At 31.0% G+C, this 13980-nt stretch overlaps 1 protein-coding gene across 1 annotated transcript; it reads right to left on the reverse strand.

Annotated features, from left to right (window-relative positions):
* Positions 1-291: 291 nt before the first annotated feature.
* On the reverse strand, positions 292-9664 carry LOC122497715 (ribosome-releasing factor 2, mitochondrial). Its single transcript, XM_043604989.1, has 5 exons — positions 8658-9664; positions 8133-8591; positions 7564-8034; positions 6305-6451; positions 292-519 (listed from the first exon to the last, which is right to left on the reverse strand). Exons 1-5 carry the CDS (start codon positions 9504-9506, stop codon positions 358-360), a joined length of 2088 nt encoding a protein of 695 aa, XP_043460924.1. The 5' UTR covers positions 9507-9664; the 3' UTR covers positions 292-357.
* Between the last annotated feature and the right edge of the window lie 4316 nt (positions 9665-13980).

Below are 13980 nucleotides of genomic sequence, written 5' to 3' on the forward strand. Positions count from 1 at the left end.
CATGTGAAATCAGGTCGAGAAGGAACTTTGCCTAAATGAATAGCAATCAATAATAATAAAAAGAAATTAAAAAAAAAAATTTTTTTTTTTAATTTTTTAAAATTTTTTTTTAAATTTTAAAGAAATTTCATTTATCATTTTATGTGCCAAGAAGAATTAAAAACATTATAATCTATAAAAAAAGACGCTAGCGCTCATAATTTCAAATCTGAATTCAATTTGAGAATAATGATTAATGTAGTGTATAACACGACCTTCATTTAGGGCTAATTTTAAATTGAAAAAGACAAATTTTCCTTAACAATAAATAAAAATTTATGCCTATTTACATATTATTATATTACAAGATAATTTTATTCAAAATCCTGTGATTCTCTTTACTGCATTTTGCTCTTCGTTATCGTCCATTGATTGATAATGACTAAACTCCATTGTAAATGTGCCCTTTCCTGATGATAATATTCTTAAGGTTGTGGAATATCCAAGCAATTCAGACAATGGAACAGCAGCATATAAAACCTACAGAAATTTTTATTTATTAGGATTTAATTCATTTTTTATACTGAAATCTCAGTTCAAGCAAGAAATTTTTGTTAAATGTTACGGGTTCCAAATTCTAAATTTTTATCATTACTTATATTCTTGAATTTCGTTAAAATTGAGGAGCGCAAAATGAGTTTTCAATAAATTAAAGGTATTTTAACAGCCAAAAAGAGGTATAGAGAACTTATCAGTTTTTATCTCTTATCTTTGAAACAAAAAGAAATAAACAAATATTTCATATCTTGCAATCCCCAATCTATATAAATGTATATATCTGTCTTCCTTTCAATAATTAATTAAAATTTCAGGTTCAGGTCTATCTATTCATAATTAGTTGTAGATTTTTAAACGTAAGTAACATAATAAATCTTAATTGTCCGAGACAGAAATAACTATTTTTGCAGCAAAAAATTTATATTGAGTGTATATTATTGTTTGTCAGAAATACCATTTGAGCGATTTCCTATATTACAGAAATTCCACTTAACTAGAATTTAATTGACCAGTATTTCTATTTAATAAAATTGGTATTTGTCAGAATAATTCGAACCGAACTGTTCGAATTTTTTCGCTTAGTTCGAATGTAGAAAATTCGACATTCGAGTTACGACAAAATTCGAACCAAACCGAGTTTTGTTCGGTTTTGGAACGCTAAAATTCGACATTTCAATCGCCTAGTTCGAAAATTCGACATTCGAGTTAGTCCAGTTCGAATGTCGAAAAACCGACATCCGACATTCGAACTAGGAGATTCAAATGTCGAATTTTCGACATTCGACATTTCGGCGCTCCAAAACCGAACAAAACTCGGTTCGAATCGAATTTTGCACAGCTCTATTTAAATTATAATTGATCAAAAGTTTTTACATGACATTGTGTATGTTAAGAAGTCTTTAAAAAAAGAATTTCAAATTTGAAAAAATATAAGTACGAAAACTACTGTAATCACAAACATACATGTGACATAGGGACCAATTCTGACACAACGAAGATATAAAGATAATAGAAATAGAATTAGTAGAAAACGTTAAGAAATTGATCCTATTCTCAGTAATCCCTCGATTTCACGGTACCATAGATATCTCACGGTTTGAAGTCGTTGACTTCTTCAGAATTTGATTGTCTCAATACTCAAAAGAAATAGTGTGTCCAAGTTTATTGAACTTGGATCACGTCATCAACAAAATTGCAACTTAAACAAAAAGCACCGGTCGATGGCCGGGAGTTGCAAAAGAAAATGACGATTTCCCCACTCGATTCTTCGGTGTACGAAATTAGTCGAATGGAGGAAATCGGGGAGTTGGCTTTGGACTTCCCTGAAGGAAAGTCATTAGGAGTGTGCTATCAGAATTTTGAGACCTGAATAAATAGGTCGTTTGGTCAAGTGTTTAAGTATTTTTATAATACTAACAAAAAATAAATAACAAGAGTAAAGTAAAATCAAAAATAAAAGTCAATTTATACAAGTGAGAAATAATAAAGATAACGCGAAGTCAGGAAATTACGGAGTCATTAGTTCCGGAGTAAAACTAAACGGAAGGAAAGTGTTGAATTTAAAAAGGAATACAAAGGAGAATTAGTACTAATCCAATAAAAAAGTACCTGGAGATATCCTAAGTCACTCCTATGTCACATTACACTATTCAAACTACATTAAAAGAAACATAGTTTAAAAAGAAAGAAACAATATATATTATATAGAAAAACATTATTTTTAGGGATATAATTTTAGTAAGGGAAAAACGAATTTGTATTAAATCTAAGATTTAATATATTGGTTTATAAAGAAAATTGATGTCTTTATATAAATTTATCTCAACCTTCCTGTTTCCTAAATTGGGGTTGCGCTGCTTTGGAAGTAGAGACTCTCAACTCACTGACTGAATTAATAGTCAGTTGGGAGGAGAATCCACTATCAAAACTTTAAAGGTTGCAAAGTAATTTGCGTAACAATTACCTTTAATTTTATAATGATAATTAATTAAATTATTTATTCTTAATTTAATTTATTACAAAAAGCTTGCCATTTTCTTAATTTTTTATGTTTTTGAGTATTTCGAGGTCTAGGACCTGTACACGGAAAAAATAAGTTCAGCAGATTTTACGAAACTAATTTCGCACTAGCGGATATTTAAGATTCCTAGACGAAGTTTTTCAAAAACCCAGAAACTTTCACTACTTTAAGCAGAACAATTGTCGAGAAACTGCAACCAGTGTTGTAATTTATAAAACAAGCTTGAATGTAGAAATGTTTCGTATTTTCTGGTGAACATTTTATCAGAAAATGGTAAAAATGTTTCGTGCAATCTAAAAACGCGTGGTTTGAGTTTCCACTTCGCTGTCTATCGTGAATTCTCGAACACAAAGTTTCGTAAAATTCTATACGGGGTGTACCAAAAGTCGCGTTATAAATAGATATGTTGAAGCTTGTCTCGTCGCGTCGGTATTTGTCTGCTGTATATAGAGATAATATGTGGAAGGAAAAAGAGAACTGCTTTACCTGCCGGTAACATTTGGATAATTGTTTTCTTTTACATATTTCACATTTCATTGTTCCAAATTCGTAACATTTTTTATGTGCTTTTGTAATCCAAACTTTTAATTATTATTAATTTCTTTTAATTTACATTCCAATAAATTTTATAGTTTATCATAATATTTACCGATGACAATATATATATATATATATATTAATTTCTCAAGTTTTAACTGTTATTACTTCAAATTTTAGACAATTTAATATAAACATTTTTTGAGTTTGAATTTAATTTTGAAAATTTTTTGTCAATTTATTTATAATTTAAAATTAAGAATAAAATTATTTTCTAAAAATTGAAAAATTTTATAGAGATTTTATAACTAATTATAATCAAAAAATGAGCGGCCGGATCGTAGAAGGGCACGTAAATTTTTCTCGAGCGAAATCTAAGTCCCCTGAACACTCAAAATTCAACTTCTGAATTTAAATATTTTAAATACACATCCTTATAGAAAATTTCATTCCGCATCTTTTTTTCTTATGAAATTTTTTTTTATCTATTACCGTTTTCGAAATATTTTGGAAAAACTGTTTTTTTTAATACTGTAAATTTAATGACATTTTTCACTTCAACTCGCGATATTTCAGACAATTTTAAAAATTTTTCAATGAAACAAAAATGAAAATACGTCTTAAGGTATTCTACGAATGATAAAAAAAGAAAAAAGTGGTTTTCTTTATAAACAAAATTGTTATTAATTTTTTTCTTTATTAATGTAAAAATCACAAACTACAATCTTCACGGCTCTCGTTTAACGGGCGAATTTTTAGTAACAGAGAACTTTCAGTAAGAAAGTTGTTCATTATGATCCAAAAAAGTTTTCTGGAAAATAATAAGGTTAATAATTAATTAGTGTCGAAATGGTAAATGTTTAAAGTTGCTAGCGACCAAACGCATAGCACGCGTCACTCGCCATAGTTGCTTGGGAGTGTTGTTTCATAGGTTATGGCCAGTGGCGCGTGCTATGCGTTTGGTCGCTAGCAACTTTAAACATTTACCATTTCGACACTAATTAATTATTAACCTTATTATTTTCCAGAAAACTTTTTTGGATCATAATGAACAACTTTCTCACTGGAAGTTCTCTGTTACTCAAAATTCGCCCGTTAAACGAGAGCCGTGAAGATTGTAGTTCGTGATTTTTACATTAATAAAGAAAAAAAATAATAACAATTTTGTTTATAAAGAAAACCACTTTTTTCTTTTTTTATCATTCGTAGAATACCTTAAGACGTATTTTCATTTTTGCTTCATTGAAAAATTTTTAAAATTGTCTGAAATATCGCGAGTTGAAGTGAAAAATGTCATTAAATTTACAGTTTTCAAAAAAACAGTTTTTCCAAAATATTTCGAAAACGGTAATAGATAGAAAAAAATTTCATAAGAAAAAAAGATGCGGAATGAAATTTTCTATAAGGATGTGTATTTAAAATATTTAAATTCAGAAGTTGAATTTTGAGTGTTCAGGGGACTTAGATTTCGCTCGAGAAAAATTTACGTGCCCTTCTACGATCCGGCCGCTCAAATGTTATTTTAAAAACCATAAAATATTTTGTATAACTTTTAAAAAAATGATTTTTTTAAAAATTAATATTCAGTATATTGACATTTCTCACAAGCGCAGTTTTAATCTCCTCAGTTAGTATATAAAGAAACTCAATTCTTTCATCTACAAGTGCGAATTATATTGTATGTGCGTTGCGTCAGAATTCGTTTATATGTATGCGTAGTTCCGTTAAGTTAGTGTCAGAATAAAATAAGCTAATCCAAGCGAACCATTGCGTTGTAGAGGGCAGTCACATGTGTCGAACCAATCATCTATCTCCTATAGAAGACGAGAAAAAATGGTCTTGAGAGCTCATTGGTACATTAAGAAATTCTTTTTTCTGCTTTTATTCGTTTTTTTCTCCGTGAATATTTTTTTCCGTGGCGCATGCGCTTCAGGCTAAACATTTTACAAAACTCTTGAATTAGAACGTCCAACCGATCATTTGTGAATTCCATAGAATTTTTTTTGAGTTTTCGAGAAACGCAGTCATCATATATTACTATTGATTCTGTTTTATCTTATACTAAACTCCTCTCCGTATCCGCTATTCCAAAATTAGTTTCGTAAAATGTACTAAATTAATTTTTTCCGTGTATTAAGTCGCCTATTTTGAAATTATATTAGATTTTTTTATTTTAGATGATTCTGTGATGAGCCACAATGACAACCGTAATTGAAAGTAATTTTTACCAGTAGACAAAGCGCCTTCTGTAGAAGGAAGGTACCTATATTTTTGCAATCTGAAATTCTGTTTTTAAAACTTCTTAAAATACACAATGACATGTAAAAATTTTTGATCAATTATATTTTAAAATTTAAAAGAAAACATTTTTTTTAAGGCCAGGTTCCTCCAAACAATTTTCAAAAATTCGAAATTTTTTTTTGACGTAAATTGCTAGCAAATACTCTTAGAAATAATATAGAATTAGTCCCAAAGGTCCGCAGGGCCCAGAAGTAGGTAAACAAGAGGGGAGAGCGGAGCACCCTAAGCAGCAAATCCGGCCGCTCGAGCACGAACAAAAACTTTAAACGCGTTTTTCTCGAAACCACCTTTTTTCAACTGGGTGTCACTCTCATTTCAGAACCATTGAACTTATCAACATGACCCAAACGGCATTTTACTCTTCAAATGTCCCTCTATGGTGTGAACTAGAACTAAAAATATTCATTGTTATTTAAAAAAGTTATAAACAATTAAAGGTGAAAAAAACAGGGTAAAAAATTAAAAAGTCCGCCATTTTGTTTTTTTTTGATGAAAATGTTTCATTCTAGTTCGCACCATAGCCAATGTAATAAAAAATAAAAACCGTTTTGATTTTTGATTTCAGTTGATTCGTTCCTGAGAAATCGTGACACCCATCAACAAAAATGACTTCGTTCAACAGCCATTTCCGGAGCCGCCATTTTGAAAAAAAAAAAATTTTTTTTTTCTAATAGTCCTTTAATGTATCTTATTTTATAAAAAAAATTTAATTAGAAACTATTTTTTTTAATATAAATAAGAAAAGTTTTAAAAAACACGTTTTTTTGAGGAACCTGGCCTTAAATCTTCCTATTTTAGGTCTAAAAAAGTTACAAAACCCCTTAATTTAAATATATAATATGATATACTTGCTTAAATTGGATTTAATTTAGTGTAGATATTTTAAAATAATTATTATATCAGAAAGACCTTATTTTTTCCTCGGACATTAATGTGTTTTATTTCAGATCTTCTGCGACCCAAATCTCCTAAAATTGATGAGGATGATTCTTCAGCAGTAACAATTTCCAAGTGCATTATTGGTTCTAATAAAATGCAGCCAATGGAATTTATCATCTAAAAAATAGTTAATTTTATTAAAGCTTGTAGCGATGAAAAATTTAGAAATTATTTTGAAATTCATAAATTATACATATGAGCTCCTGGATCAAAAAACTCGATTTGCGTTAGGACAGGGAATTTTCATGTCAGTCAGGTCTCCATGAAAAAATAAAGAAAAATAAAATAAAAAACTTTTCAAACCCGTATCCTTGTAGATAATGAAAATGCGCAAGTCTTTTTTCTTAAAAGTATTTTTTGGAATCTAAATATTTTAGATAATTTAAGCCGCCCGAGCGGCAAATCGAGTTTTTTGATTCGAGAGCTCATATATTCTTTTAAAGATTTATTTAATTTATTTATCTCTGGGCTGCTCGACATCCCAAAATTTGGTCATAATTGTATAAACTATAATTTAAAAATTAAATATGATTATTAATTCCTCTTATGAGGATCAATTGAGGCTCCGGATCTTAAAAGGGCACATTTACCATTTAAAATCAATGCTGCAAGTGCCCTTTTAATATATAGCTATTTGTTAATTCAATTATTTCGTTATTATAAAGAAATGGATCCAATTTTCTAGTGAGAAAATAACCACCCTTCTGAAACACAACTATTTTTGTTTTATTTGAATTAACCGTCAGTTTATTCAATTGACAATATTCATTTAATACATTTAAGATTTTTTTCAAGTGTATTTTAGAATTAGTCACAAAAACAATATCGTCTGCATAAGCTAACAATATTATCTCAGTCAGGTGGTTAAGACTTATGCCCGTTATTCCAATAGTTTTATAGAGTTGAATTTTCTTTATGAGCTAAGGCTTTAAAAGTTGGAAAAAAGCAACTAGCACATTTTTACTCAAGAAAGAAGAATAGAAAATGTACCGAATTCATATTCAATCGACAAAAAGATATCCCTATAAGAGTTGGAAAACTCTCCACTTAGAGAAATCCGTTATTCTTGGATTGCATAATCCTCATGATTTACACCAGGGAAGGAATTAGCAGGATACACGCGCAGAGTAGTGGAGGACGAGAGAAATTTACATGTATTCTCTCAAATTAAATTTCGTTTTAATTTAATCTAATATGTAGGATAGACAATAGAGAAAAGAAAAATTTACCTTTCGAATAGCTTGAGCAATTGCGGCAGTCACCATTGTTTCGGATGTTCCTCTTCCAACTTCCAACCAATGTAACATTATTCCCACATCAATTAAAGGACAACCAACTTTAGGTCCACACATTAAAGCAGTATCAACACCTACATTAAGGGCACTTAATACTTTCGGATGTATTTTAGAGAGATTTGATGCGCTTTCTTTTTCATGATCAAATAAAAGAATATCTTTTCTCTTATGATTCGGTAACAAGGAAAGATCAAGGACTACTCTATGTTTACTCGTTCCAACTGTTTGATTTAGTTCAAACTTGTCTCTAAAAGTTTTGTCTATAGTCTCTTTGTAGGCAATTTGCAAAGTTCCTAAGGTGACATCTATTTTATAGTCTCTCCGAATTCTTTCCTTAATTATTTCTAAATGCAATTCTCCCATCCCTCCTAATACGATTTGACCAGTTTCCTCATTCTGTGACACCTGTAATCGTAGATATTTTTTATAGGTTTGTACTATAAGTGAAACCCCTGTTTTATAAAGGAGACTTAAATTCTTAATAAAGAATGAGTACAACTTACCTGTAAACTTGGATCTTCCTTTTGTATCTCAAGAAGAGCATTATCCAACGCTAGTTGATAAGATAAAGAAGGAGGTTCGATGGAGCAAAAGAAAACTGGATCTGGAATTCTTGCATTATTGGAAAAAATATTTTCGATCTGCTCAGCTTTGACGTGTGCTCGTTTCTCTAAGGCCACTTTTGCTCGATTAGCTGCACTAGCGCTGCATGATATTAAATCGCCAGTAACTGCCGATTTAAGTCCAGTCACGGCAACAATATTTCCTTGATCAATTTCTGGTATTTCCACGTAATCATCAGCATAAGCTGCACAAAGTCGACCGCCCTGTTCAGTTTTCTCTTTTCCGACATTATAAATTTTTTGATTCTTTTTCAGCTGTCCTGTGAATATTCTAAGGAAAGTTACTGGACCTCTTTGTTTATCATGAATAACTTTAAAAGCTTTTGCCGACAATGACTCCTGAAAATGTTATTATACATAAAATTTACAAATATTAAAAATGTACAAGTAGAAAGAAAACTTTACCCGAAAACAACTGTAGAGTTTCGTAAGTGGATTCATATCTGGAGAAGGCAAATATAAAACAATTGCATTCATTAGAGGTTGAACGCCAATATTTTTGTATGAACTTCCAAGTAAAACAGGCACTGCCTTTCTTTTTACAGTAACTCTTCGGAGAGATTCAACTAAATTTTGATCAGGAATTTCATCTAAAGAATTCTTTTCTATAACAATATTTGCTAATTCATCATCCAATCCTGAAATCCGATCTATTAATTCTTTTCGCTTGTCTTTCGCCAATTCAAATAGTAGTTCATCATCTTCACTGAGTTTTAACCTCTGTATTTTCATTGTCTGAAGGCTTTGATTGAAGATCAATTTCTCGAGGGTGACAATGTCTACGATACCAATTAAGGATTGGTCACTTTTTAAAGGTAGTTGAGTGACTAAAGGAATAGTCTCCAACTTTGTTTCAATAGATTTCACGCAATTTTCGAAATTAGCGTCTTTTCTATCCATTTTATTAACATAAATTATTCTTGGAATATTGTAACGATCTGCTTGTCGCCAAACGGTTAAAGTTTGAGCTTCAACTCCAGCTGAACCATCCAGAACAACTATCGCTCCATCAAGAACTCCCAGCATCTGTTCGACCTCATTGGTGAAGTCTATGTGACCAGGTGTGTCGATTAGATTGAATTTGTAACTTTTCCACAGAAACGTGACGGCCGCGGAAGTGATAGTTATTCCTCGTTCTCTTTCTTGATCCATATAATCAGTCACCGTATTACCATGGTGTACTTCACCCATAGTTGAGATGGTTCCCGAATAATATAACATTCGTTCTGTAGTTGTTGTTTTACCTTTAAACATTTTTATTTTTTAGTAGATAATGCTAATAAATTATCATTCACTCTTACCTACACAACAGCGGTCTGGAGTCAAGAGTTCCCAAATAAAAGTTCCAATGCCGAAAGTTTCAAAAGTATTATTTTTCCAAAGGACATTTTTTCCAAACTGTTCTTTTTCCAGAGTACATTTTTTCCAATGTACTTCTTTTTCCAAAATTTTTTTGTCCAAAGGACTCTTTTTCCAAAGCACTCTTGTTAAGAAAAGAAATAATAAGAATAGTAATAAATAAAATGTAAATGCTAAAACTATATCGGGTACATATTGTATATGAGTATATTATATATCTGTATAATTACACAGCCACACAAAAAAAAAAAAGTTCTGATCTGGGGGTCTCACTATGTAGACTTTATGTTTTTTGGGTCGCTGAATCCGAATCCGAGGTCCATTTAACCCCATCAGATCAGGATTTTGACATAACCTCAAAAAACCAATATGGCGGACACATTTTTGAAAAGTTCATTAGATTCGCTTCAAATTCGTTACTCGGGGGTTTTTGGGGTCGCTGATTACGAATCTGATGTCGGTTTTTCAAAATTCAAAATGGCGGATCCAATATGGCTGACACAGACATATTGGATCCGCCATTTTGAATTTTTGAAATCTGATTTCAAATTCGTAATCAGCGACCCCAAAAACCCCCGAGTAACGAATTTCAAGCGAATCCGATGAATTTTTCAAAAACGTGTCCGCCATATTGGATCCGCCATTTTGAATTTTTGAAATCAGACTTCAAATTCGTAATCAGCGACCCCAAAAACCCCCGAGTAACGAATTTGAAGCGAATCCAATGAACTTTTCAAAAATGTGTCCGCCATATTGGTTTTTTGAGGTTATGTCAAAATCCTGATCTGATGGGGTTAAATGGACCTCGGATTCGGATTCAGCGACCCAAAAAACATAAAGTCTACATAGTGAGACCCCCAGATCAGAACTTTTTTTTTTTTGTGTGGCTGTGTTATTGCTAATAGTATATTGAGTATAAATGTCAAAAAATCAGATAATGAGTAATTACTCAATATTACACATAATGGTGGGGTGTTTCTCGGCTCAGTTGTGTGACGAGCGATGGAAAACCAGTTCCTGACTATAAATAATAAAATAATATCTATAAATAATATTAGACCCGGATTCAATGCTAAGGCATGATAATAAGGGATAATGCTCTCGGTCAAGAAGTCATGAAACCACGGGAAAATCGAATTCGAATTCGGGAACAACGATTATAAACATTGTTTTCAATTACCAAAAATATGTTGACGAAGATAATATTCGGGGTTACTTAAAGGTTATCATATAAATTTCTAAATTATACTTGCTCATTTTGGATTTTCCAATATACTTTTTTTCCAATTGGAACATTTTTAACTTTGGAACTTTTGGGTTATGGAACTTCTGTATTTTGGATAAAATAAATTTTGGACTTTCCGATTTTGGAAATTTTATTTTGGAACTTTTGTACCCCAATCCTACACAACATCGAAACTTGTAGTAAAATTGAAATTACTTAAAGATTCCCAGTATTACGGAAACATTGCCAATATTGCTGCAAGTTTATGTGCTTGTAAGCAATTGATTTATTCAATAATTACACCACATTTGCAACATTATTATATGTACGTTCATTGGGGACTTCAAATTATTTGTTTCATCTTTGACTATATCATCCTCAGTAGAAATATTCAGTCTGATAATTTACCCAGTAAACGAAAACTAATTGAAATGAATTAAAAAGAATTCACAAAGAGCTTTCGTGAATCCCGCTTTGTGACAAATACGAATTGGAGCCATGATGCAATTTTCCTGAATTCGTGAAACTGTATTGAACTTCCGAACCTTCTATCCGTACCAATTCACTGGACAAGTTTTAAGCCTTTAATTTTTTTCAATTCGTTAGCACGAATTCAATGCATTCCTTGGCCATTTCTTTCGAATGCGAATTCGTTTGGACAAATTGGTACATATTGAATTAAATTCAATTGAATATACAAAGAGCTTGATTGAATCCCGCTTTGTGACAAATACGAATTGGAGCCTACCAAAAATGTTAATTCGTTTCAATTCATTTGAATTAGTTTTTTTTTACTGGGCAGTTCTCTACTTAGCTCAGTTAGTTAGAATGATAGGTTTATGCGCGTCGATCCCGGGTTCGAATCCCAGTCCCCCCAAATTTGTTTTCAAAATTTTCTGCTTCATGTCAGGTTTCCAAAATAGAGAAGAGCAACAAACTTAACATTTTAATTGAATATTTATTTATTAATTATTTTTTCAATATTTTCTATAACTGGTAAACTTATCACAACCTTACCTCAACCTTACAACTTAATAATTACCTTACCTCAGCCTTGACATGTAACCTTACCTCAACCTTAACATGTAACGTTACCTCAACCTTAACATGTAACCTTACCTCAACCTTAACATGTAACGTTACCTCAACCTTAACGTGTAAGGTTACCATGGCCTTATCATATATAGTCACCACACCCTAACATGTAACCTCACCTCCATGGCGGAAGTTTTTAGTTCACCTCAGGTCTACCACAGCAATATCGTGTAACCTTATGAGCCTTACGATTAGTACTCAACATAACCTTACCTCATACTATTGTGCTATGTGGGAAGGTACTTACAGGTATTTTATTGAATTTTTTGAGTATGCAAAACTTTAGGGGAGGGTGGTCCCATACCGACCCCTCGTACCATACCGACCCCCTTATGTTTCTTGAAGATGGTACCACTAAAAAAATCGTCAGTACCATCAGTCGAACACTTTCACAACACCAACAACTGCGGGCCACAGGTTTTATCAATGCGTTTGATTTCATTTTGAAGATTCAAGCAATATTAGATTTTAGCATTGTTTAAATTAATTTTTGACCTATACGGAATTCGAGCTAACAGTGTTTTTTGAATACAGGAAAATTTTTACGAAATTAATTTTGATTGTATATGACCTTAACTTCAACGTACAACATTCAAATTAAATTGATTCCACTGATATAAGTGTTTGGCAAAACATTTTGTGAAAATAGTGGGGGTGGTCCCAACCCGACCCCCATATTTTTACAATGTAATTGTTTATTCTCTTCTTCCTTATTGTTCACATGAAGTGAGGATAGGTTTTGCATATTTACTTTTATTTTTTAGGAATTTATAAAATATTTTACTAACAATCACAGCACTTATTACTTAACTTTAATTCTCTTTTGGTTAAATATTTTATTCATTGTCGGTTGTAAAATGTTCTTGACAAGGCGATATGAATTAAGAAAAGGTGTACTTTTCGACATCTTTAAAAGCAGTTAAGTACGAAAACGAAAAACAATTAATAACAAAATTCGTATATATTTTACTAGAAATAGGGCGAAAATTAAAACAGGCAAAACCATTGCTGCTATTATATTGGAAATTTAGATACTGTTTAACAATTTATATTTATTATCATTTTAAAAAAGGCTTTAAAATTTATTTAAATAAAGTAATAATATTAATTCAAGTTTAACTATGTCAACATAACTTAAAGACATAAATAATCTCAGAGTAAAGTTACTAATGATTCATTTATTTACCTTTTTGTTCAGAAAAAGGTCCAAAAATGTATTTAAATGAAGTCAAAATAATTTAACAGTTCATTACAGACTGTTGAATTTTATTTTAATTACTATCAGAATTTGATATCTTGATTATTCTTGAGATTTTCCCCAAAAAAATAGGGGCCCAGGCGGAAAAGTCGGACGAATGTCGGAATTTACAACCGGCTGGGATCCGCGCCCGTACAGACCGCAAGTACCGACGGTCTGTACCGATTCGGATCTGAAAAAGCAACCGGCGCGGTACAGATTATGCTCCGACTGTCGGAACCGTCTTCCCACTATTGTCAGTACTGGCTCGGTACTGGATTTCTTCCGCCGGCGGATCTTATTCTTCTGCGGCGTCGGAAGAATGACGGATATGTTGAGTCTGTACTGGCTCGGTACTGGGGCGGATCCGACTGCGGATCTCGTCATTTATTGTCACATTATAAATTAAATAATTATTACAAGTAATTGCATTATTTTAGAAAATAATTATTAATAAATTAATCTAATCAATATATTAAGTAATTATTTATTGAGACTTTTTTAAAAATTAAATAATTAAAAAAATTCGTTATTAATTAATATTATATATTATTAATTAATAATATCTCAATAATAATTGAATAATTGTTTTTCAATATAATAATATTGAAGGTAATGATATTAATAATTTTAATTAATATCTCAATAATAATAAATTTATGGTTATTGATATATTATTAATTAATATTAATATTGATAATTTATTATTAATTCTCAATAATATTAGTGTTAATTAATAATATATAAAATTAATTAATAATATCTTAATAATAATAAATTTATTATTATTGAGATATTAATTAAAATTATTA

The sequence above is a fragment of the Leptopilina heterotoma genome, unplaced genomic scaffold, assembly GCF_015476425.1.
Source record: "Leptopilina heterotoma isolate Lh14 unplaced genomic scaffold, ASM1547642v1 Lhet_135, whole genome shotgun sequence".
Taxonomy (NCBI): Eukaryota; Metazoa; Arthropoda; class Insecta; order Hymenoptera; family Figitidae; genus Leptopilina; species Leptopilina heterotoma.